Source organism: Prinia subflava, chromosome 8, assembly GCF_021018805.1.
Source record: "Prinia subflava isolate CZ2003 ecotype Zambia chromosome 8, Cam_Psub_1.2, whole genome shotgun sequence".
In the NCBI taxonomy this organism is placed as follows: domain Eukaryota; kingdom Metazoa; phylum Chordata; class Aves; order Passeriformes; family Cisticolidae; genus Prinia; species Prinia subflava.
The window spans coordinates 5,418,297-5,444,515 of NC_086254.1; the positions used below are offsets into that span (position 1 = coordinate 5,418,297).

The window sequence follows — 26,219 nt, forward strand, 5'->3', positions numbered from 1 at the left end:
TAAAGCCTGAAGAGCAACACGAACAGAACACTCGAACGAGCAGGGGCGGAGGGAACGCCACCCACGAGCCCCGGCTCTGCCCCGGGGCCACACTCCCACCCCAAAAGCTGGGAAGGAACTTGGCAAGAGAAGGGGGTGCTCAGCAACCCCTCCCCACGCTGAAGGTACCCTCTCCTCCCTGCCCCGACACAGCATCATCGCACTCAGTGCTTCCTTAATTGCTCTGTTAATGATTTTTACACTACACCCGCAGGGCTTGGAGCAAATCACCTCCCAGCACACACAGCAGGGCTCAAGGGTTGGGCTGCTCCAGCTCTGCCCCACTTTTTTCCCCCCAGCCAGAGCACAGGGGTTCCTCCACAGGGACACCGCCTTCCTCAGGGTGCTGCAGCTCCTGCGCCCTGCTGGAGCCTCTCCCAGGACGCTGTGACCTTTTCCCAGCACTGGTTTCTTGGCTGCAGTCAGTGCCAAAGCCCTGATGAACGATCTCCCACCGTGAAACATTTATTGACTTTGAAAGTGGCATCTAAAAGGACAACAGGGGGTTGCTACACGCAAGAGCTTGGTTAGCTGGGGAGGGGATGTCCAAGCATGCTGGGGAGGGCGAGGTTGTTCTGGGTTGGGGCTTGGATTAAGCAGGACAAGCTATGGAAGGAGCAGGGACATGCAGGAGGCTTTGCTTTCACTGCTGTTGCTGCAGCACTGAGGGGTTGCAATGGGACGGGTCCACAGCTGTGGACTGGAAGGGAAACAATCCTGGCTCTAAGGGACAGGTTGGAAAAGAGGGGCCAGGGCATGGGGCTGCCTGGGACAGGGACTCAGAGCAGGAACCTGGCTGGCTCTGGGCACTGTGTGTCTCTGGGCACAGAGAGTGGAGCTGCCAATGGGAAAAACGCTTCCATGACCTGCTCCACTCAGCCCAGCTGGAAGCTGGATGCCCCAGGCAGGCAGGGAGCAAACTCTGCCCAGCCCAAACCATCTCCACCCTGGCCCAGGCTGGGTTTTGGGGGCAGCATGGCAACAGGGAGAGCCACTCCACTCCCCTGGCATCCTGGGGCACTGCCAGCAGCAGCCCCTCTCTGTAGGGGCCTGGCTGACACCTGCAGCTCTGCTGGGCAAGTGGCATTGTCACATTTGGATGTGCCACCACCAGCCTGGGAACTGCTGGGAGAGGGGGGCACAGCTCAGGCATGGCTGAGAAGGCAGCTTGGCCTCAGCAGGCACGGCACGAACGGCAGGGAGAGGAGCTGCACGTGGGTGAGGATGCAGAGACCACACCTGCCCTAAGAACAGGCTCGTGTCCTTCATTTCATCCACCATTGCCATTACCCATCCAGGCCTGCAGCTCCTCCCCACACAAAAGCAGCCTCACTCCTCAAATCACCAGCTCATGAGGCAGGGAGATGGCTGGAGTGAAAACACCACTGAGCCAGTGCCAGTCTGCCAGCACAAGGGTACTAAACCCCCTCTTTAGGGCTCCATCCCCTCCTCAGACCCTGCTGATGGCTCTGTTCCCAATTCCCCAAGGCCGTGCTCACCCTGCTAGAGCCCGATGTCCCTGCAGGACTCCCAAGACTTCCTTGCAATCACCTTCCCTTTAAGCCAATTACAATAGAAAAACTCAAAAAAAGAAAAGTATAAAAATATAAAATAAAGTGCAGTGTTACGTTTTCGACACTTTTGCCTTGTTTTAATGAGCGGACGTGTGGTTTTTGCTCGGCGTTTTTCTGTTTTTCCAATGAGCGGTTATTTTACAAAATCCAAACTACACCTAAAGCCATTTAGAAAACACTGAACATTGGCACAAAATGGAGAGAAGCCCACGAGAACGGATGAGTGAGGGGCGAGGGGGACACGGGAGTAGTTTGAAGCAGTGGTTACAAACTCCATGGACGCTAAAAATACCAAAGGGGTTTGTTCCCTATCATCGTTAGCACGTGGATACTAATTGCTACCTTGTTTAATCAGTGCCTTTGACTGAAATCCTACACATGAATACAGCTGCTTCCAGTTACGAGTGCTTTTCCCCCGCGCTGGCGGTGAAGGAGGCTCTGGGGACCCCTTTTTCCCCCCTCCTTCTGCAGGGTGAGGCACAGGCTCCATCTCCTGTTAGTTTTTCAAGATGGCATCGTAGGCCTGGTAGATGTACTGGGACACTTCTGGAGCTCGGCATTTCAGGGAGAGCTGTGGAGAGGAGAGGAGAGGTTAGTGCTGGGGCAGAGGGGGGCAGGAGATTCCTGCCACGGCCACAAGGGGAATGGGTTGGACGTGGCTGCTGACAATCACACAGAATATTTCTCCTGCTTTCTTCATCATCAACCTCAAACTGCCCTTTCAGAGCTTGCTGCAAGCAGGAGGAGGAAAACAAAGTCAACTCCTGCTGTGGGGTTCCCAAATTTCTCAAGAAATGTAGGTGGCCCCACAGGCAGGGGGAAAGAGGACATGGTCCCAAACTGAAACCAGGTACCTGTGCTTGTCCTCAGACTGCAAATCACAGCATTAAACCCAAGGGCTTCTAAGGATCTGCTGCTCAGTCCTGATGGACACAAACTTGGCTGTCACTCCTCTCTAAAGCAAAGATCAGGCTGACACCAGGCCTGCAGCATCAAACCTTGTGCAAACACTTTAAATCACCTTCCAACGCTCACATTCACCCCGCGGCTCCCCAGACCACAGACTTGTCTTGAAACTCCTGGCACAGCTTCCAACAGGAGAGATAAATCCTCTAATACCAGAGACACACAGGTCACTCAGAAGGGCAGTGAAGCCAAAGAGAAGAGTCACAGGGGTGCATGAGGCAGGACAGAGAGCACCTTCCCACCAGCCACGGGCTGGTGCCAGCACAGGGCCACAGACAGCCGGGAACACGGCAGGGCATAAATTTCCCCTTGTCTGTAAGAGGGGGAAGGGCACCCTGGCAATGCTTCCTTGCTAATATCTCTTGGCTTTATCTCTGGGTAACCTTGGCAAGTCACTGCTCATTGCCGAGCAGGCACTGTCCCAGCTCACTGGTGGCAGAGCAGGGGAGCTCTGTTGCTCCTCACTCTTCCCACGTTAGGCACTCACACCCCCCCAGCCAAATTAAACAACATCTCCCTCAAAACAGAGCGAGCAGGGAGAGAGGAAGAGCAGGGAGGAAGAGCTCAGGGTGTGGGTGAGGCAGCAGGAGCCCAGGCTGTGCCAGGCCCTCTGCTGTGAGCCCTCACCGTGTAGTTGGGGTTCCCGGGCTGGATGCGCAGCTCCGCCAGGATCCAGATGCCGTTGGTGAGTTTGAGGGACTGGTAGAGCATGTCCTGCCCCTCCACGTTCCTCTTGGCAATGGTGTAGACATTGTTGTTCTGCAGCTTGCTGGAGACAGTGTCTGTGGAGGGAGGGGAGAAAAAGCACATCTGTTAGTTCAGATCCATCATCTGCAGAGACAGGAGAGCCCCGAGGGGCATTCCCAGGGTGCAAGGGGATCGATGGCTCCTTCCCTGGGGACAGGAGCACACATGACACCAAGAGAAAAAAATCCAGTTCTCTCCATGGACCCACCTCACTGCCTTCAGGCTGTGATCTCCTGCTAAATATCTGCCCATTTTACAGGGCTCTCACTGCCCTGGGTCACTCAGGACTTGATCAGGGTGAGGCTTTCAAGGCTGCTCAGAGGGGAAGAGGACTCTGCTGTATCTACAGCTCCCAACCAGCTACAGGCAGGCAAAAAGTCAGAAGATGAAGGTGAAAAAGAACAAAGATCACAGCCTGAGGCTTGCTCAGGTTCTGAGGTCCTGTCCCAGCCACAAGAGCTCCCTCCTACTTCCCTCACACACAGACACTTCTGGCCAAATCAATGTCCTACAAAGTAGTAAAAATCCTTTCCCTTTTTAAAAAGCAATTACTTGAAAGGGTAAACCACCCCTCCCAGATACTGTCTGTAGACATCACAGGGCTGTGGTACAGTTCTAACACACAGCCTGACCCCAGCCCTCACAGATGAGGTGTGATTTCATCTGCACACCTGGATGGGTGTCATTGTCACACACATTATTTCTAAGGGACTTTTTGAGAAAACCAGAACAGGCAAATACACAGAACACCAGGAGCCAAACCAGCAGCCTCTGGATGCCAAGGGGTTTCTCAGTACAAAGCAGAGCAAACATCAGGCTGTGGATGCCTGTAAAGGGGCACAGTCACGCTTTGGGTGGAAGATCCCACACCTGATAAGCATCGTTGGCAAATTCCCATTCCTGGTGCCCAACAGGAGAAATTCAACTCCCTGATGGGGCAGGTGGAACACTTTATCTGTGCCTTAAACCAACTTGCACTGAAAGCCCAGAGACTGGGAATGTGGGCTCCATCTGAAGGAGCACAGGGAGCAGCAGAGAAGCAGCACCAAGTGACCACGCAGCTCTAATCCACCCCTGCACCTACAGACACAGAGACCCACAGGGTGCCACATCTGAGAACGGACACCAATCTGTGCTGAGGGGGCAGAGAGAGGACAGCAGAGCCTGTTCCTGCACCAGGGAATGGGGGGAGGAGGAAGCCAAGGGCCCTACAAATCCACACCCTGATGCAGACACTTGGATCCACTGCCTCTCCCCAGGGCAGCCCCTTTGCTGCAGCCCTTTGCTCCCCAGGCTCCAGAGCAGCTCCCTGCAGGTCGAGGCTGGTTCAGGCATCCAGCTACCCAGACACGTTCAGATTTAGGCTTCCTGTCTTCCCCAGTTACCATGGAAACTGGCAGATATATGTAACTAATGAGATCTTTTGCTTAAAACTCCTCATTGCCTGTCTCCTCCTCCCACCCATACTCCTCTCCACAATAAACTCAGCCAGACTTGGGCAGTGCAGAGCAGTCCCCTGCTCACAGGGAGCGTGGCTGGGATTAATCCACGCTGCAAGGACATCACCCATCAGGAATGAAGCCCCAGTTTCCATATTCCCACACTCTCAAGCCATCAACAGCAGCCTCCAGGCCTGTGGGAAGCACAGTGCCCAACACAGGCACTGACTCAGAGGGGACATCCTTGTCTGAGAGGGATGTTGGGATGAAATGGGATTTTGTTTGCCCCATTTTGACAGGCTGTGGTTAAACCTCACCCCTCTGGATGTGTCTCCTGAAGGTGGAAGTACTGGCAAGGACTTTCTCCAGCAATCCTGACACCTGCCACAGCAGCCTCTCCTCTGCTGGGAGATGCTGTTGGAGTAGAGGCACTCCCTGGGGAGCAGAGATGCAGGACTGGAATGAGAAGCTGCAATTTTGGCTGCTAGCCCATCACAGGGTGTGATGGCAGAGCAGGGCAGCTGCGCCTGGGGAGCTCAGCAGGTGAGACACAGCCACAGAGCAGCTGCTCTTACACCAAAATCTTCATTCCATGGCTCCTCCTGCCATGGAAACATCCCCTGCCTCTGCTGAGGGGCAGATTTCTGAGCAGGAACGTGTTTGTAGGGGGATACAGGGAAGGAAAGTGAGGCAGGGCAAACCCTAGGAAGTCTATTTTCTTCTCCCCTGACCTCAGTTATCCTCCAAAGAGCAGAAAAAGCACCACCAAAAGATGCCCTGCCTCAGCCAGAGCAATGGTGAGCAGGCTGGAGCTGATGCTTGGCTTGCCTGACCCTCCTGCCCCCTCTCCAAGCACAGATTTGGGTCCTGGTGAGAGCTGACCCCCTCTTCCCCCCAGGTAGCAGCTCCCATCCCTCCTGTGCTCTGGAGTATCAGCAATTTGGATTTTGGAGATCATCAGAGTTGCTAGGCAACAGTGGCAGGCTGTGGCTGGCTGAAGGCAGGACCGCTAATGCCATGTGACAGCACAGCCTTTAAAAAAAATAAATAAAATAAACCCAGGCAGCTTTTGCTGGGAGCAGGGAGCTGAGCCTGGGCCCCAGAGCCCAGGGAGGCAGGAGCAGGGCTGGGGGACTCTGGGGACGCTGCAAAGCAGAGCACACAAGTCCTTCAGCAAAGCAGCACAAGCCACAGCACACAGCAACTTTCTTTTGTCTCAAGGGTTGTTCTGACAACTCTCCTGAAGCACAAGGGAAGGACACAGGGAGCTCTGGCCACCTTCCCTCTGACACCAGCCCAGCCTTCAGGGCTGGTTTGTTTTCCTTGTATTTTCCTTTCTAAACAGAATTCTTTACCTCAGTCCCACAGCCAAGCAGTGGACATGGAAGCACAGGGAGGAACGAGGTCTCCTCCTTTGCACTGAAGTGACCCAATACTTTTTTAACAGCACTTTTCTCCTGGGTAAAGCAAAGGAGGAGCTTAAATCTTCTCCCCACCAGCTTAAGAACTTCACTTGTGAACTCAGGGAGCCAAGAGGAGCACCTGGCAGCCACAGGGTTTGCATGAAGGACAGGCACAACTCAGAGCCAACACTGACCACACACCTTTTCTGAACTTTGTGGCAATCTGCAACAAGCACTCCCTATGAGAAAGTAGAATTTATTTATATTTTATGCTGTGATAACTGAGAACATCCCTGTGCCATTTCCAGCAGCACCTGAAAGGTTCTGAGCATCCAGCCAAGAACTGCATTCAAATACCAAGCACAGACTCTGATCCAGGGGAGGCACTTGGGGCAACGTTATGACAGTACATTCATTTCCAAGACATGTAATATGCACCAGTTCTGTAATTTATTAAATCATCAGCTACAAGATTTGCACACACAGAAAAAAACCCAACATACCATGCAAGCTTGTGATTGTCTCCCAGGTCGTTTCATCAAAATAAAATCCAATTTCTCTGTTCTGGCATTATCAAATTACTTAAGGGAGAAAAACAGTGACCACTGCATACCAATAAAGCCATGTTTAACTCCACACATGACAGCTGCTGTTTCACACCAAACTCTGGACCAGTAATAAACCAGTAAAACCAAAATTCCTGTGCTGAACAGCACAGAAACTGATTGAGTGCCATCAAATGGAAAGCAATCTCCATGTGCAAGTCAGCTCATCCTCTTCCACTCTGTGGGTTTGGGTAAGCAGGGTTTAGGAAAAAGAAAAACATTTAGCTCATCTGATTTGCATATCCTAATGTAGTGAGCCTTTAGAGTTTAGTCAAACTTAGCATGTTGAAAAAAAAACCCAGTGTAAACAAGGCAAACTGAGCTTCAGTGCATGCTCAGTTACGGGGGAAACCTCAGCTGCACCAACAGCACCCAGAATATTTGAGCTATAACACTTAAGGAATCTATTTTCATGCACTAGATTCACGTATTTTCATTAAAAAAAAACCCAAATCAATTAATTTAGCACTGGATTAATAAGAGATGAGGATGCTGGGCTATAACCATGACCTTGTGTTTTCATTATTTCTGAATGAGGTTTTCTCCAGGGAACTTTCCCAACCTCTTCTAAGAGGCTGATGAACGGAGCAGCTCTAATGAATTCAAGATGTGCAGGGCATCCTAAGCACCCCTTGGCCCCACGATACAGCTCCAGAGGGATTTGTTCCTCCATGGCCAGAGAGCTGCAGCCCTCAGCAACAGCCTCAGGCCAGCTCCATCTCTCACCACTGGGAACCTGAGCTCCAAATCCAAAATTAAGCACTCATCCCTCCCTGAGTCATTGGGAATATCTTCAAAGGTCCAGGACTGGCTTTTTTTGGAAGCAAAGATGGTGGAGACACAGATCACTCACAGATCAGACCCCACTTCCAGGTACCTGCTCCTCATCCCACAGCCTGGCACCTTAACCTTGGCTTTACTTGCCATGCTCTGAGCTACCTGCAGCAGCCAAGACTTTGTGGTTGCTCAGTGCTTTGGGATGAGCTGCCAGAGACAAGAGCTTTTTTTGCCATCCCTGCTGCAAGCCACCAAAGCCCAAAGCAATCCTATTTGGCTTGCCTTGTGGGCACAGGATGGATCTTTTACCTACAAAAGCCTGGGAGCACAGACTCCCACAGAAGCTTCTCCGCTGCCTGCCTGTGTTTATCTCCTTTTTGTTTGAAGGAAGAAAAGCAATAACCTGGAGAAAAGTCTGCAGTTTGCACAGGAGGTGCTGTAAGGCGACTGTTGCACTGTGACAGACAGCTCTGGATGTACCAGAAACTCACACTCTGCTTTTCTGACAGATAAAATCCCAGCCCCCAACAAATCCCTGCTCCAAGCCTAACTCACTTCAGAGCCAGTTCCACTCAGGGGCTCACGGCAGCATCCTGGCTCCTTCCTGCTCCTGTCCAGCTTTTCCCTCTCCTCATTTCTTACAGGTACATCCCAACCTCTTGGCTGCACACAGCTACTGTAGTGCCTGTCACACTGCACATCAGCTTCTTCATCACCCCTCCCTGACATTCACTCTTGCAATTCCCCAGCTCCAAATCCCTGTGTAGTCTTCATTTTCACCTTCACTTCCTTTTTCTTCACCTCCTTGACTGGTCCTGTCTCAGTCCAGACACTTTCTAGAAAGCCTCAAGTGGATCCACTTCCTTGCAGCATCTCCCAAGATTTCTGCTTTTCCCTCAGTAAAATCTAAATAGGGAATATGTGCAGGGTGTTCAGAGAGAAAGAAATTCCAATTTCAGTTTCTCCACTGAGGAAGAGCAGCACCCCCTGCTTGGCTGCTCTGCAGGACCTCCAGGGTGTTTGCACAGAACTTCAGCCCTGCTCCTCACATGGCACAGATGTGAGACCTTGGGAAAGCAAAGGCTGCTTGCAGCTGGGAGAAGGAAAAGCTGGGAGAAGGAAAGCCAGGCCCTGAAGGGTGCAGGGGTCACACTCCTGAGCAGCCTCTCCCAGCACAGCTGCTCCACACGGCTCCAAGTGGCTGCTGGAGCTGTGTTAGGGCACAGCACAGGGAGCAGAGTATTTTTATATTTATAGCTGCAGCTCCACTCGCGTCACTGGGCTGGGATCAGTGAGGCTGAGGCATGAATGGTGTCTCTGAGCACTCACCACCTGGTGGGTGGGCTCAGGCTGGGAATGAATGACTGATCCCAGCAGATCCCAGCAGGGATAAGGGCTCCTCTGAGGAGCCAGCAGTGCTCTGGAGCTGTTCCCTGGGCTGCAGGGCTGCACAAACCCAGCCTCTCCTCAGGTTTGGTGAGGAGCTGCTGGAATCTGCAGAGTTTTGAGCAGCTCTGCCACGAGTGCATGGCAAACCTCAGTTACTGACAGCCCAAATGGAGAGCTTTATTGTGGTTACACATCTCCTACAGGAGAGTCCTTGGAACAGGAACCAGCCCTTCCTCCACAAGGATCAAGTCCCTCAAGATTTTATATCCAGACTTGCTGTTCTTGGAAGAATGGAGATGTCTTAAGCGTATTTTTATTGGATTTAAACAATCAGGATTGTGAATCTTGAAAAATTATCACCCTACTGAGGCACATGGCCAGGCACACACCCTTGCTCTGCTGTAAACTAGAAGATGGATTCAGCTCCTGCCAGGTTTCACCCAGCCTGTTCTGCCTCTGCCCTGGTGTGTCTCACTTGCCATGCTGTGAGAAATCTGCACCCCTGAGGATGCTGGAATCCCAGCACCCCATGGGTTTTGGATTTGGCTGATCCTTGATGTTCTTAGGGTGGTCTGAGCTAGAGGAGGTTACTGCCTGTAGGAAATCAAGGTAAGCAGGCTGAGTCTGGCTTGCACTGGTAGGAAAAATCCAGGGGACTCAGACAAGCACACCAAATTTCTCTGGTTTTCCCTCCTGCAAGCTCTTGGCCTGCTCCAAGCCCAGGTGGTCAAGGAAGAGTTGCAAGAGGGAGGAGGTGTCAGCAGTGCAAACACAGAAAGCCTCAGTGGATGGAAGTGTTTGGAATCTGTTTGTGAGGTGAGACACACTTTCTACAGTGCACAAACCAAAGAGGCTGGCAGGTCCTGGCAGGTCCTGCACTCTCCCAAGCATCCCAAGGGGTGGATTGTGCTCTGGAGAGGCTCTGAGGCTGTGCTCCTCCCTGGAAAAAGCTGCAGATCCCACTGCAGAGGAACTGCCTGACGCTCCTTGCTCTCCCCAGGAGCTGGGAATTGTTCTCCTCTGAGCATCCCAGGCTGGGCAAACAGTCTGGCCCCGAGCTGGCAAACCCTTTTGGAATGGGGAGCATTCTGTCACTCCACATTTCATAACATTTTCTTCCAGAGGGAGGAGGGGGAGGCCAGGCTGCAGGACTGCCAATCTTCCCAACCACCCCCTCTCTTCTCCCAGCCACATCTCCTGCTAGGCAGCACCTCAACACCAAAATGAGCAGCCTCCAGAGTTTCTGAGTGGAGATAAAGAGCCCTGGATGCAGCCAGGGCATGGCCAGGGCAGAAGGCAGCAGCAGCAGCTCTGCAGTGCAGGGGGAGAGGCGATGCCAAGCTCGGTCAGGAGCAGAGGGAGGAACTGGGGGAGGCACAGAGGTTGTTCTCATTTGAAACCCCACAGTGAAATCAAGTCATAAGGTCCAACAGCTGCTATTTCCCCCCTCCTCTTGCGTGCTCCATCTTTTATATTCCAAAATAGTAATAATTATGAGTACAAAGAGACCCGTGGTTTCTGTCTGCTATTGAAGCATGAGGGTGTTCATTGTGTAATAGCAGGCATGAGAGAATAAAAAGGTTACAGGGTTGGTAATCAATAGGGACACTTCTTTCATCTGTGAAACAGAGCAGCTTTTGGTAGAATCACTTGGCTCCTGTCCAGAACCTCCTGAACAGGAGCAGAGCTGGCCCCATTCCACTCTTTTCACTCCCTTATCCTTCAGCAGTAGTAAGGTCACACGTACAAGATGCTCACTGAGGCAATTCTATGGCCAAACAAACTGAACAGGACCAAACATGATCAAAAGGCATCAATATCTCAGCTAACAACAGCAGACCCTTCCCACACGGCCTGTCCTACACCCAACACACCTTACACACCCTGTTAGTGCCTGTTAAGGTTAAGCTTTTACAACAGAAAGAAGCTGCCAAAAGGTGAAGTGAGTGGCCCAGGGTGATGCAGTAGGGCTGGAACACTTTGTTCAAAACTCACAGCAGCAGAACAGGGTTGCTGAACAGCCCCAACACCATATTCAGCTCCATTTAAAGAGCAGCTTTGCAGGGAAGCAAAGTATAAAAGGGAAAACAAGAATACAAAGGTCCAGAATAAAAGGAAGAAACAGATCGGTCAAATCAAAGGCTTGGGATTTGAGATGTGCTTTTATGGGGACCCAGCTAAAGTTTTTGACTGAAACAAGCCCTAGGATCTCAGGCTGTTCTATTAAAAAATGCAATACTTACCTCTTCATTAGCCATCAGCTTATTTTACTAAGGTGATATTAATAAGGTGATGTTTAATGGCAATACATCAAAAGTGCTCTCAGCACGGCAGAATGAAGCTACTCACCAGCATTCAGGTGACATTCTTTAATCTGGAATTGAAGCTCATTTTCGTTTGGAATATCCTTCCATGTTGCAAGGAAGACCTGGCGCTCTAGAAACAAAAAAGCCCCATCAGCACTGTGAGATCCTCACAGGACCCCAGCATTAATTAACACACCACAGAATGTTTCAAGGTAGACACATAAAAGGGCTTTAAAAGGTAACTTTTTGCCCTGCTGGGGACAGATCCAGGATTTACTCCTGTAACAACCTCAGTGTCTTTGTAAAGGCAGCAAAGCTTTGATGGATTTTGGCCTCCCCCAAAAGAGAGACAGTCTTTGCCATATGAGCTGTTTACAAGCCAAGAACGTGCAGGATTTGACAAGAAGGAGATCCACATATTCAGGATTGTTAGTGAAAGCTGCTTTTCTAGCAACTTCCAGCCACTTCAAACAAAAATTTAATAAAGATGACTAGGAGTACACAAATTCCAGTGAAAATGGTATGGGGCAAATCCTAGACCCGTTCAAGTGAATCAAACCCCAAACTACAACAACCCCAACCCAAATACCAAAAAAAAATCAGCTTCAAAGAAAACAGATCCACCCCTTGTCTGGCAGAGAGAATGGGAGCAGGGGAAGTTGGGTTCTGGCATGTACTGGAGCTGGAGGACAACAGGGACAGGCCACCCCACCAGACCTGCTGAGAAGCAAAGGTTTGAAGGTCAAGGCACAGGTGAAACTCAGCAGGAGACACCTGCACCCAGCTGGGCACTGCCAGCACAGCCTGGCCTCAGCCTCAGAGCACTCACCCATTTTGCCATCCTCTACGAAAAGCACGTTGAGAGGGATTAGGCAGCTGAAGTAAAATACATCAATGTTGTTCTTCACAGCCACCTGTTACAGAAAAAACAGGGAGGTTAAAGAGTCTCAGCTGGAAATCCAAAGGGATCACAAGATTGCCCACAGTCTCATCACCCTGGAGTGCTCTCTCTGAGCAGAGGCCAGCTCTGGATGGGTGGAACTGAGCTCCTGGGCAGTTCTAGACAAGGACCAGTCCCCTGCTCCATTTTCACTGAAAGCTGCCCAATCTTCTCCTGTGAACCTTTCATTGTGCTGCTTCAAAGCCAATCCCACTCAGCGGTTCACAGCAGCATCCTGGCTCTTTCCTGCTCTTGTCCAGCCTTTCATGTCACCCCATTGTAAGAAATGTCACCCCATTTCTTACAGGTACATCCTAACCTCTTGGCTGCACACAGCTGCTGTAGTGCCTGTCACACTGCACATCAGCTTCTTCATCACCTCTCCCTGCCATTCACTCTTGCAATTCCCCAGCTCCAAATCCCTGTGTAGTCTTCATTTTCACCTTCACTTCCTTCTTCTTCACCTCCTTGATTAGTCCTGTCTCAGTCCAGACACTTTCTAGAAAGCCTCAAGTGGATCCACTGCCTGCATCTTCCTTGCAGCATCTCCCAAGATTTCTGCCTTTCCCTTAGTCAAATCTAAATAGGGAATTTGTGCTGGGTGTTGATTCCTGGAAGAAGAAAGCCCTGCTACAGAGCAATCAGGTAACAAAAGATCACTTGACAAAAGACTTAATTCTCAGTGTCATTAAACTCCACCAGGCAGGGAGTTTGCCTTTATCTGCCTTGCCTTTTATCACACACATTTACCATGTTCCCCACTAATCTCTGCTCACAGTTTTCCCCAGGCTGAGAGCTGCTGGGACAAGCAGGAGCAAATGGGAGGTGTGAGAGGTGCACTGTCACAACACAGCACAGGAAAAGGCAGCTCTGGGCTTTATTTCCATGCCTCTCGTGCTCTCCACACTCAGCCCACACAGCGAGAGCCTGTCACGGGAGCACAGCTCAGCAGACACCTGCCACTGCTGCAACAAGACCAAGAACTGAGGTTGTGTGGGGAATTTTGGGAGCCATTTGAGCTCCATTTTTTTGTGTAAAAAACCCCGGAGGGAGTTCTCCAATTTGTCACCCTGAAACACAAACCAGACCATGCTAAACGCTGAGCCAAAGGGATAAATTTGCTGCTGCAAAGATTTATGGCAAGACGAACTTCATTGCCATTAATTACATATATTGATGTCCTACTGGGAAAATCTATTGTCCCATAGGGGTAAGTTTAGAAGGACACCCACAAATGTTGGTAAAAACCAGCTGGGCACAGACAAGGAAGGGGAATAAAGCAGTCAGGCAGCTGATCAGACATGCACACAAGCCAGAGACAAGTGGATGGAGATCAAGCTCCCAAACAACCTCTTCTGACAACTGGGAGGTCCCAGAAGTGCAAAAAGCTGCAGAAAGGTAAATGTGACAATCTGTGGTGTCCCTACTTTTCAGCCATCACTAAAGGTAGCAGCTTATATTTAATTCCCACGGTGCACACCAGCTTAAGAAGGGATTAGTCTAAAGCCCACTAAAACCACGGAAATGATGGTGCAGCTGAGGAAAAGCCTGGGATTGGCTCTCTGTAACAGGGAGTTGTGACATGCTCTGATTGCTGGCGTCATGCTCACGAGTTGGAGCGTTCAGTGTTTGAACCACAGGCACCAGAGGGGTAAAAGCAGATTGGTGGGAGGACTTCAGTGATTCACCACTGCAAAACACACTGGGTGAGGAGCCAAAAATGCACCTCGGAGTCTGCGAGGGGAGAGCTGGGGGAGGGACAGCAGTGTAGCCATTCCAGATGCTGTGCTTGGATATAAGTCATGGAGATTTGCCAGAAGAGGGGAAATTTAGGCTAAATGTCTGGGAAAACCGACAGTGAGAATTATTAAGCAGTACTAAATTCCTCTGAGGAAGAGAGAAGCTCCAGTGCTTGGACTATTTAAAATCAGCCTTGACAATGCTCTTGATAAGAGGAACTGTAGGAAAACAACAAAGCATAGCAGGGACTGCACTGCACGACCCAAGATCTTTTCCAAGTCTGATTTAATGATTAATTGCCTTGCCTTAGAACAACAGAGATTACTTAGTTTTTGTAGCTAATTGTTGTTGCCATACAACAGCAGTTTCTTACAAGAGGGGCTGGAAAGCAGCTCCTTCTCTCCAGTCACGGTTCTAGAGGCACACTCCAAATTAATATGCCAGCCCTGTCCCTGCAGTTATAAGGATGCTATAAAAAGGTATCTGCTGACCTGCTTCTCAACTCTGCAGAAACACACTGAGTAAGCTGCTTTGGCTATCTCTGGAGAGCTACCCAATTAAGATGCTCTGAAGTGCAGTTTCTTCTCAGTAAAGAAAAATCAAGCCACATGTCAGCCTTCCTCCCAAACTGCATCACTGGGTTCAGGAATGACATCACGTGTCACCTTGCAGCTGTAATCATGCAGGAATCAGCTGTCACAAATAACTTTTGCACACAGGATGGAAAAAGCTCTCCTTAACCTACAACACTGGGCCATGGCTGGGGAGCTCCTCAAAATGAGCTTCCATCGTTCACCACCACACACTTCCCTCAAACTCTGCTCCACAAGCTCTGGGCCATAAAAAGGCACCTGCAGACACCTGGATGGGGAAACTCACACCAAGAAGAGGCCCCCTGAGCTGGTAACAGCTTCCCAAGGTCATGCTCCCCATCAGGAGCATCCGGTGCCATCTGACAGGCTAGGAAAGCAGCCACAGGCAGAGAGCAGATCCACAGCAGCATCTGAGCAGGTAATAACAGTGACTTTCCAAAAAAATCCAGTGCTCCTCAGGTGGGAACATTGTCTTGAGACAGGCAATGACATTTGATAGGATAGCAGGAGCTGAGAAGTCTCTCCAGGTTTGACATGCTTGAAAGGAACCTCTGCTTGCATTCAACAAATCCTCCAGTCCAGACTAACTTTGCTCATAGCTCTGCTTTAACCTGCTGACCTGGACATGACCTACTAAATCTTTAGCTAGACCTTTAGCTTCAGACATTTCAGAGTTGAAAGAGAACCATTTTTAATAAAAATGGTTTTCCATCTGTGATCTTTTAGAGGGAGAGAAAAAAAATATTAGTACTTTGTGAATTTAGTCAAGCAGCCTACAAAGCTCTGAGGGATAGAAGTCAAAAGGTGTCAGATCTTCGTGTGATGCCTGACTGTTGAAAAGGTGTAAGCCCAATAAAAATTGGCTCAGGGTTTCAAATCACTTCTGTCTTGTTCATGATCTGACTAGAGGAAGCAGGACCTCTAGAAATAACCCCTGGAATATATTTGCTCACCTTACACCATGAGCGCCCTTCTGAAGAGCTTTCTTGCAGTCCAGCTCTCTGACAGCCCAAACATGGTATTTTGGGGAAGAAATACCTCATAAGAACAATGTCAAGTTATTTTCTTCAATAGTGTAGATTTCTGATGCTTTAAATCTCAGACTTGAGCAACAGAACTGACTTTCAAAGTCAAGTCTGAAAGCAACACAGATGCTTTCCATCAGCAGCAAGTACACAACATACCCACTTGGAATCCCATTAGCACCTCCACTAAATTAAGGATTTACTTAAGTTGGGTTTTGCTTTAGAGCCTGCTAACAGCCAAACTGTTAAGGCAAGAACGACTCTCCTCTGCAGAGCCTTTTTTACCTCGCAAGGTCACGCTTGCTCTCTGACAGTCTGCTGCACTGCCCCCAGGGAATGCTGCTCCTCCACCTCACCCTGTGTGACAGGCAGGGCTCTCAGGATCCCAGGGGTGCTTGCAGCCCCTGCCAGCCGTGTGCTCTTCCCCCGGGGATGAGCCTGGAGCCGGGCAGGCACAGCGAGGCCGGGTTACGTCAATGGGCAGGGAACAGAGAGTTACTGGGAGGGCTGTGCTCTCGTGTGCCTTGCTGCACTTCAAGTTCAAAATGTACAATTTATAAATGGGCTGTACCATGTGGCAGACGTGTTCTTAACCCCCAAACCAACAGCTTTCCACAGCTGAGTGAGGAACTGGCCACAGACGCCAAGCTGTGATCCAAATCCTTAATTCAGAGCGTTCCCAGGAGGGTTCTTTGCTGAAATAAGACTCTCACAAGCAGAGACTGTTAAAGAATAACCCAGGCAACAAACCCAAGCAGCATCTTCCCCATCTAGCTATCCACAGGTGTTCTGTGGTGGCTGGTCAGGGATTCTGACACCACTCACACACGGGCAGATATTGTGTCATTTATCAAGCAGGCTCTGGAGGGTGAACATCTGCTGGCTGGAATTGCTGCTCACAACGATTCCCACAGAGAGCTGGATGTGTGAAATCTGCCTACAAGTTCTGAGTGCTGTGTTTGTGACCTGAGACACATTAACAGCTCTGATGAATGAGAGCTCCAGCAGCTCTGCACTGCCAGACGCTGGAGCGTGGAGGAGCACAGGTGATGAGTTACAGCAGAGCTGAGACTGGAAGGACAAGAATCATCTACTGCATTAGCAACACTGATATTTCCTCAGTGAAGAAGCTGCACCTTCCTCCTCTGTCTCTACAAGAACGTTCTGCCAAAACTCATTCCAAGAATCAGAAGCGTCCTGCACCTCACACTGCCCAGCAGCAAGTCTGTGTTTCCAAGTGTCCCTCCTCAGGGAGAACTGCAGCTGGCAGATCCTGCCCTTTCCACACTCAGATAATTTCACTGAATTAAATACAAAACCAGTTTGAAAAATTCAGCTTTTTTCAGCTGCATGCTCGCTAGCTGCAGCACACAGGGCTGGCAGCTGCCAGCAGGATGTGACACACTCACTGATGGTGCATTCCGAATGTGGATCCCAAGAGAGTGGCTCCAGCCTCAGGCTGACTTGCTGCTGCTCCAGGAGAGCCTACAGCTTGTTTTCAACTGCATTGTGTCCTGCAAGGGGCTGTAATCTCACAGAACAAATTATCACATTTGTGCCATGACAGGCCAGACTGAGCTCTGAAACTCTGGCTGCAGGTTGGCTCCACTTCGCCCATTTCCAGGATCAGGGGAGCAATTCTTGTGTGCTCCAATGGGTATTCCAATTTCACAGCACTTCATAGCTGTTAAAATGCCAATTATTAGGAACAGTGGTTCTCTTTAGCACAGAAGGGCTCTCAGCCCAGGCATTTTCTAATTCCAAAACTGACTTGAAGAACTATCTGGGAAGACTTAATACTCCTCACCAGTGTGTTTCAGAAGGCACCTTCCTCTTTGAGAGCTGAAGATCTCAACCCTGCAGGAGCCAGGGAGAGCTCTCCAACTCCCAGAGATGTCTCCACAGCTATCAAACACCCAGGAAGGTCAACACGGCCTCTCACAGACCACTGAGCAAGGGCTTGTTGTTATTTATTGGTGCCAGGTTCTGACCACAGCACCCACAAGCACCAGGCAGCTCCAAAAACGCTGACAAGGCACTGCAAGGGTGCCCCCACCAGAAATTAGAAGCACACAAATAACTAAGTCAGATTTTCTTTAGCAACAGGCACACTCCAAAGGCAGCTTTTTAATCTGACAGAAGCAAAAAAAAGATGAACCAGAGAGCAGGGACTGGGGTTTGTTCAGCCCTACAGTGTTGTGTCCAGTCCAGCTTTACCCTTTGGATAAATCTCTGCTTGACTGGGGGTGAAAGCTGAGTCAACAAATCATGAAAATGATCATGATCATTTTGGGATGCAAGGGAGAAGCCTGGCATTCAGTATCACAAGATGCAAGGTGACTAGCAAACACAAGACTCTTCAGCTATATTTTACTTAAGTAAGCTTCTGAAAATATTTCAGTCTTCCTCATCTTCTTGCAAAAATGTCTTTTTCTTTACCTTGTCAAATATTTTAGTTTCTCTCCATGATTACAAATGTCAAGATTAAGTGAGCTGTATTAGGTGAAAGATTAGAAATGGTAATAAAAATAACCTGAACAAGACATGAATTCATTACTTCTGAAATAGTTGCCTAAGGAATGTACAACTAGTCTTTGAAGTGTATAATTACCACGACAAAAAGTTGAAAGCTATCAGTTTGGTTACTTCAGGACTTATTTTTCTTGTTACTAAAAACAAAAACCTCCCACCAGAATAGGAGATGAACATAAGGTCCTCAGGTTCAAACCAGCCCTGCATCTGCTTCAATGTTCCCTAGCTGAGGAAAAAAACACATTAAGTAAATTCAACCTGATGAGTGTTTTGGTTGTTCAATGAATACAGGAACATTTGTATTCTCTACTCCTATATTATGCTATAAATTGTTCCCTAAGTAGGTCACCAAGGCGATTTCTGAACATTTGAAGACAAATCCTGGCTACATGAACCCACCAAACAAAACCAGAGCCTTGGCTGTCAGGGCACTGATAGATCTCCATCAAACCCACTGCTGTCAAAAAAGTAAGGGGAGTGCTCTTTTTAACTTGGCATCTGCTGTCGTGATTCAACTCTTTGCAGAGAAATATACTATTACTCCATATGGCAGCTTCCCCAATTGTAAAAGGGCAGCCAACTTCTATGGCAATGAGAGCCTTAGCAAATTAACAACTGAGTCTGGCACTAATGAATGCTCCGCTGTCTCAATAGAAGGTGGCTGGAGGTTTCCTCACATGTTTTCTCTTAGCTTTGCTCTAGCAGGAGATGCTACAAGAAACAAACTGTGTTCCAAGCCCTTCAGAGATTTAATAACCCAAATACTTCACTTCTTTCCTGATCAAAGGAAGCAGCGACTTGAGAGTGCCTTGCTGAGAGTCCCCAGTGCTGTGAGGGCTGACTGGGACCTGTCCCTTCCACATTCCCTTCGGAGCAGGAGCCAGATTTTCCCACAGCTGACCCAAATTCCACCTCCACCTTCATGCCCTGGCTGCAGAGGGAACCCAGCTCTTCCAGAGGCTGGGAGGGCCAATTGTGGAAGCCAGGCCATGGAATTCATTCACTGCCTGTGCTCCGCTCCCCCATCGCGTGACTGCTGAGTGTGGGACTGCTCCTTTGAGTGCCAGGGAAGCTATTTCAAGCTGTTAGCCCAAAGACTCATCAATAAGTCATAAGCCCCAGAATGGAAGTCAAAAGAAGGGGAAAGAACAGTTGCTGAGGCAGAATAAATAGCAACTTCCATTGCATTCTCTTAAACTAAAAAGAGAATGAGCTGTTTCAAAACATTCCCCTCCCTGGGCTGCTACGCTGCAGGAACCCAACCCAATTCCACCTCCTGGAGACCTGAGGGGAGAGAGCTGAGTGCAAGTTAACTGCATTTTGGGAAACTGGGAAAATCATCCTGGAGGACCCAGAGCAAAAGCTGGAGTTGCTGGCCTCCAGTCCAGAGTAGCTGCTCATGGCAGCAGTGAGGAGGGGCCTCCTTCCAGGGAGAATTGTCTGCCTGATGATTTCCAGACCACTGCAGACAGTCTGTGGTCCAAAGCAGAGGGGAATGTCTCCCTGGATCTGCCCTGCCTTTATCAGATTGACAGCCCAATCTGATAAAGAGGCTCCTCCAGGGAGTGCTGTCCCTGCCATGCACCAACCCCTCATTAATGAAACATTAGCTGCTCACGTCATCTCTCCTCTGCCTTTCCTGGAACACACACTTTGCCTTGGATGAAGCTATCAGGGGCAGGGATGTGCCTTTGTGAAGAACCCTGGAATTTAAGAGCACTAGAGAAATATTAATCACTCAGCAGTTGCCATCTTTCCTGCAATTCCTTTAATTGCCTCAATTCTAACTGACAGCTCTCTCTGCCTGCTCCACCACGGGAACTTTCTCTGCTCAGACCTGCTCCAGTTCTTAAATCCAGCCAAACCTCATGCCCAGTTTACAGAATGCTGTTACTACAACAAAGCCCTTAGACTACAAAGATGCAAGCAGTTGGTTTGAGGTGCTTGAAAAGTCACAAAATTCAACAAGTTTCCATTTCAGTTTTTCTGGGAGAAGCTTGGAAAAGGAAGAGGGCTCAGTTTTGGCCAGGTTTGAGGTCCAAACCCAGGAGGTTTCACTGTTTACATGTGGTATTGTGTGATTAGAGTCTTACCACATTGTGTTGGGCCAAACAAACCGGGCTGAGCACCTGCTGAGCTCCCCCCTGCCCAGAAGGAGACAATCCTTACCTGGAGGTTGTTCAGAGGCTCCATTTTCATGACTGGTCCCAGAGTGTTGAGGGGCAGGGAGACATCAATACTTTGGTTTGGCATCAGAGGTGTGTGAATGGCCAGGGGGGTGCTTGGGATGACCCCAAAGCTGGGCAAGAGAAAAAGAGAGCTGATGAGAGCAGCCCTGCACTGTCCAAAATATAATGCTCCTTTTTGTCAAAGCACCACCTGCCTCATCTTCCCACCACTCCCTGCTGCTACTCCAGGGAGGGAACACAGTTCAAGTGAGCAGACAAAGTAGGACAAGGCATGGGAAACTCACTCAGGAGGATCTTGCTGACAAATTCGCCATCCTGCCCCAGGGACCAGCTCCTGGGAACTCTCCCATTACCCACATGGCCCCGGTGTGTGTGCTGAGCACCAGCTGCACTCAGAGCCAGGGGTTGTTTCTCTGCTCCTGTGCCCCAGAGCACTGCAGGCAGGCTGCATCACACACTGCATGGCTGCTGCACCCCTGGGAGCTGTGGCAGAGGGACCTGCAGCCAGCACAGAACAAACAGGCAGCCAAGGAAGAACACGAGGCTTGGAACAGCACTGCAGAACAAATGAATCAACACACCCAGCTGCCTGGTCCTGAATGGCAGCACCTGGCACAGCTGCCTGCTTGGAGGCTCCTTCACTGGGGATGTGTCCCAGCAATGTTTACTTGCCTGTTCAGTCCAAGGAACATTTAATTCCACAGGCACCTCTGCTTAGTGTGGAGAAAAGGGAAAGCATCTCACATTTAACACAGCACTCCTGTACTACGGACCAGCTGCTTTCCAAAAGCAGATGGAAGCCCAGATGTTTTGGTGTCCACTCATAAATGCATTTCTCTTTAGCAGAATTCACATTAGCTCAGAGGTCTCAGGGCATTTGCAGGATGGATAGGTGTGTATTTTTATTTTATTCACTAAAAACCTGATACTGTCTCTGCACAGTCAGCCACATTTATCAAGTTTGTCATTCTTTCAGAAACCAATAAATGCCCCTATCCTTGGTTCTTCTCAATTTTCAGCTCTAGGGAGCTGAAACAGGAATATTCCTAGCAAGGGCTTAGCCACATGATTTGGCCTCTTGCAGCCATTTCACCTTTGAGGACACAAACCCTTATGTTTTCCTCAGGACTCAGAGGGGAATCAAACTTGCAGTTTATCACTAAGGGGCTGTGATATTACAGCACACCAGAGTTTTAGCTTTCTTTTATTTTATTTTAATGCTTTATCCCAAGACTGCAGTGAATACCATTAGCAGCAGCAGGAAAGGAGGGAAAAGCAATAGGAACTTCCCAATCACAAACCTTAATATTTACACTTAAAGAACCAGCTCTCTGCAGCTCTTTCTAATGCACCAGGCACAGTGGAAAGCATTGGCAGGAGAACAGCATTTGTAAAAGAGTAAATAGTAGTAGGTTGTATATGGAGTTTGTGCTGCAAGATGAAAAACTTCTGGTTTACTGCACAGTATTTGAACTTTCTGCATCCTCAAAGTACCATGTAAGTATGGCTAAAACATAGCTTGATATATGGGGAAAAATAAATCACAAACAAAATGCCTTTTCTTTCAGGCTAATTTGCATGAAACATTCACATACAGCAGCTTAGCAAAACTCTCCAGAAAATATGGCAGTCCAGGGAGAACATTCACTAAGACTTATTTAGCATAATGACTTTTCTAAGTAAATCTTATTCTTCCCAAGAAATCCTGAATTTGCAAGGCTAACAGTGAGATTAAAGAGATGGTTTCAGTGGATCTTCAGCATGAGAACCCTTTTTTAGTGAAGTGATATTATGGAATACAGAGAACATGTCAGTCACAAGATCCTCTCTGCAGTCTTGATAAGAAGCAGCCTGGTCTTTGCTGAAGATAACACCCAGCAAACCACAGGATAAGCTCTCTGGAAAGGGTATTTGTGGGAAGACACCATGGCTGTGCTGCCATGTCATGTCCTTTGGCTGAGATGGGTTTCCAAGAACAATCTGAATTGTTAGGAGCTCTAAACTTTGAAGTAGCTCCTGCTGACAGAGTTTGTTCTGCTGCCTGTTACAGGGAGAACATGTGCCACAGGCTCCCAGCTTGCAGCTCCTTCAGTGACAAGCAGCTTTATTAAGGAGTCCTGTGCTTCCAGACAGTCTGAGGGGCAGCAAAGCAATTTAAGCCAGGAGGCACAGCCACATGGGGTGAGGGTGCAGCTCAGATCCTGCCTTTGTGCTCTTGTTTTGCTCAGGGCACTCAGTGGCTATAAACCCACCAACCTGCCTAACAACCCATGAGGCTGCTGAAAAGCTCCACCGAGGTTAAATGGGGCAGATGCTGCTTCAGAGCCAGGAGAAGGATGGCACTGTCTGCTGCCTGTTTCCTCTCAGATTTATCAGTCTGTGTTTTCAGCCCTTTCATGCAATTTTGGTGTGATGGAGAGGTCAGGCTGTATCATGCAAGCTATTTCCATGACTGCATTATACACCTAAGCACAAGCCCTCCTTAAATTTAGCAGTGTAGGCACAAACTGCTGTCCTAGGAGCATCCAATCTGTTGAACATAGTGCATTGCTAATTATTTCTTACCTGTTTTTATTGAACTGAATGGCAAAGTCAGTCATGTGCTGCAAAGCCTTATTGGTAAAGTTCATCTCCATGTAGATGTGTCCCTGCCTGTGGCTGAATGTGCCTGAGATCTCCAATCCTTTAGCCTTCACTGCAGGCAGCCAAACCTTGAACACAAGAGATGTCATTCAGCGTGAGCAGCCTGGCCTGAAGATAACAAACAAGCAGAGTTTTCCAATAAACACAAGTCCTGAGCTCAGAAATCCATCTACATTGGCACACTGAGCCCACAAAGGCTAAAGAAACGCTACAGGGAAGATGGGACACGGGGTGCTGAAAGGATGGAGCTCACCACTGAGGAATAAGCTTGCTGCTCCTAATCCATATTTGTTCACAGCACTCACGGAAGAAATCAAATTACTACAGCATTAGTGTGCACAAGAGCAGGGACAGCTTGTGTCCGTCACACCAACGTGAGACTCACCCAGTCTGCTGCTGGACTTCTCCGAGGGCTGCTTGGGCTATTAGAGGCAGGACAATACTAAAGTTTGAACCAGACAAAATTACAGGGCTGATACTATTATGTGTTGGGTTCTGGATTCCCAAATCACCTCTCTGCACCAGATCTGAGCGGTGCAAAATGAGGCAGTACTAAGCTCAAAATTACTGTGGGGTTTCTTTATGTAAGGTGCAATAATTGCAAGGACCAAAAACTTTGAGTATGGGCTGCTGTACCTTGAGATCTTCAGTTTCAGAGGATGGTTTAAAATTACTGATCCGTGGAGTGCTAATTGAGTGCTAATTTTTGTTTACTCCCTTTCAGGGGCTGATCTCCCTGTGGCTGCTCCACAGCCAGTTTCCAGAGCCATACTGTGTGTCTCAGGATCCCTCCCAGCTCCATGCTTCAGCCAAAGCCTCTGACAGAACATTTCTCTGCATTCCACTGCGGCACCATCATCCCAATCATGTGATTTTATCTCCACTATCATGTTGGATTCCTCCAAATAAACAAACCTGCTAGGAAAGTTGTTGCAAATTCTGTCTTGCCATCAGCTTCCTGGGGAAGCTTGTTAACAGGTAGGTCTGCAAGAAAGCTGCTCTGACACAACTGAAAGTCTTGGATCTTATCTAAGCCATTCTTTAGAGAAATCCTGTCACAGGTAAAAAGAGGGAACTGCTAAAATGCCAGAAGTCTGTAACTAATAACTAACATAGTCTCCAGCATGTGGTTACTCTACTTGGGAAAAGCCCAGGGCACCCCTAATGGGACTGAGTTGAAGTTTTAGCTCCAGAAACCCACAATAAAAGGGACAAGTGAGCCATGACAGATTTGTAGCTCAAGGGAGAGCAAGAAACTGAGGGTGACTGCTTTTCCTTACGTACAGACTTGGGAGCCACATATCCTCCAGGAGCCATCCCTATGCCAGCCGAGAGCTCGAAGAGATCGTTGAGTCCAGCGGTGACCACTGCCGGGGTGGGAGAAGGGGCAAAGGTGGTTGGCACACAGGTGGGAATGTAAGTCTGTCCCACCTGGAGGAGTCAGAAAGAACAGGCACTCATTAATATCACGTGTGAGCACTGCTTATTAAATAAACCATGAACTCGGGCGATATCCTAAATATTTTAAAGCCATTTGAAGCTTCCCCACTGATTTATCAATAGTGCTAAATTATGCATTTGAATTCCAAAGCTCTTGGCAGCTAATCCCTACACTAGGCTGTCACCTCAACCAAGCTTCCACATCATTTTTTATAGCTCCAGTTATCTCTTCCCACTGTAGAGGAACCTTTCTTCCTCATATCTCCTTCTCATAAGACAATACACTTTGTGGATCTACCCTACATAAACTCAGGGAAAAGAGCAAATGCTTCAAACCTTCCCCCAGCTACGTCAGCCTTCAGGAATCTGCAAGATTTTGCATATCCAGAGATAGCAAGGGAGTCATGACCGTGTTGTGTACTCCCACCCAAAGCCAGAGCTCTGCATTCTCAGCACTCAGGCCCAAAAGGTTCATTACATGAAGCAGAGTCTGCCAGAGGACAACCTTCCTGCAAGAAGGGCAATCATTCCCTCACAGGACTTAGATGAGGGCACCAAAGCTGGAATATTAACCTTTAAGTGCCCAGCTTCAGATGGGCCAGTCACACTCAAGTTACACTCCCAAATTCTCTTCCTAGCAGGACGAATGCTGTGCTGGAGAACAGGATTCCCCAGTCAGCAGCCCAGACACAGGCAGGGTGACCAGGACAGAACTGCCTGGTGGGTTTTTGCTGGCCCAGGAGGGCAGAGACATGGCTTTGGAGGTATGATCACCACAGGGAACCATCTCCCATGTCCTGCTGTGGGCTGCCTGGGTGTACAGACAGGTGTTCTGTGCCACCAGCTGTCCTCTGCCCTTGTGCTGAAGGAAGGAAGGAATGCCAGATTCGCAAGGAAAGGAGGAGAGAGAATGACTGCAGCCACAGTAAGGGTCTCTGAAAAGCCCTCCCTCCAGAACTGAGTATGCTTTCCTCCCTGAGTTACTGGATACAGAGTCCTGGGAGGAAGGACTGGAGCTTTCTAAGGGACACCACTTCTGGCTGTGGGTTGGAAGCACGCTCCCTCCTGCCCACTGCATCTCCAAGCCATGTTTCATTCCCTTTCCACACTTTTCTGGAAGAAGCTGCTATGAGCTTGAAGCCAAGGCTGCTTTGAAAGCAGGTTGAAACTGTCCCATGTCCTGGCAAGCGCTGTAGGCAGGAGGACACTCCCAAAGCACAGGCACAGAGGAGGTGGCCAGTGGCAGCACTGACCACACATAGTAGGAAAGCTCAGAGCACCTGACCCTGATGTCCAGGCAAAAATCTATTGTGGGGTTTGGGAGGAGAAAGCACTGAGTTCAGGCAAGTCTGTGGTGACACTGGGTTAGGGTTACAGACCAGGCTGTGTGAGTAGGGATAAGCATCCTTGGCCTTTTGGCTGCTAAAGCGGTTGCACAAGGATGAGGCACTGCCAGGGTTAACGCTGGTGCTCCAACTAAAAGCTCTGAGGAAGAAGAGCTAAGCAGAGAGAGTGAACAGCTCTGGCCCTGGCTGCTCTTAGGAAAGCCCAGGTGGCAGCTGGACTCAAACCAGCACAGGTGGTGACCCGTGTGTTTCAGTTGCATTATCCATTTTCAAACATCTTCGGGGCTTTGGAAAGCACCTTCCACCACATAACGGGCAAGGTTACACTGAAAAACCCCGAGCTCTGAGCAGCTTTGGAAATTGGGGAAAAAAATGGAATGGCACTTACTGCCGGGCTTCCTCCAATGCCCCCGCCAAGGTCACTGCCAAGCTGAAAGAGAGAAGGAGAAAGAGGAGAGGAAGACGGAGATCATTTCAGCCAAGTGTCAGGCGGGCGGAGCGGAGCGCGGGCGCCCGCGAGCTCGGA

General features: G+C 49.2%; 1 protein-coding gene across 4 annotated transcripts in view; it reads right to left on the minus strand.

Moving 5' to 3' along the window:
- Window positions 1-1,663: 1,663 nt before the first annotated feature.
- The window catches only part of AP2B1 (adaptor related protein complex 2 subunit beta 1), a 75,130-nt gene continuing 50,574 nt past the window's right edge, over window positions 1,664-26,219 (minus strand). For 3 of the 4 annotated variants that reach the window (XM_063402509.1, XM_063402508.1, XM_063402510.1), the window contains exons 15-22: window positions 26,082-26,123; window positions 24,192-24,338; window positions 22,830-22,975; window positions 20,245-20,374; window positions 12,075-12,159; window positions 11,289-11,375; window positions 3,207-3,361; window positions 1,664-2,184 (exon numbers count right to left, since the gene is read on the minus strand). In XM_063402509.1, the coding sequence (XP_063258579.1) occupies window positions 2,110-2,184; window positions 3,207-3,361; window positions 11,289-11,375; window positions 12,075-12,159; window positions 20,245-20,374; window positions 22,830-22,975; window positions 24,192-24,338; window positions 26,082-26,123 (867 nt within the window). In that variant the 3' untranslated portion in view covers window positions 1,664-2,109. The remainder of the gene's footprint in view (window positions 2,185-3,206; window positions 3,362-11,288; window positions 11,376-12,074; window positions 12,160-20,244; window positions 20,375-22,829; window positions 22,976-24,191; window positions 24,339-26,081; window positions 26,124-26,219) is intronic. The other variant, XM_063402511.1, reaches the window with a different exon arrangement.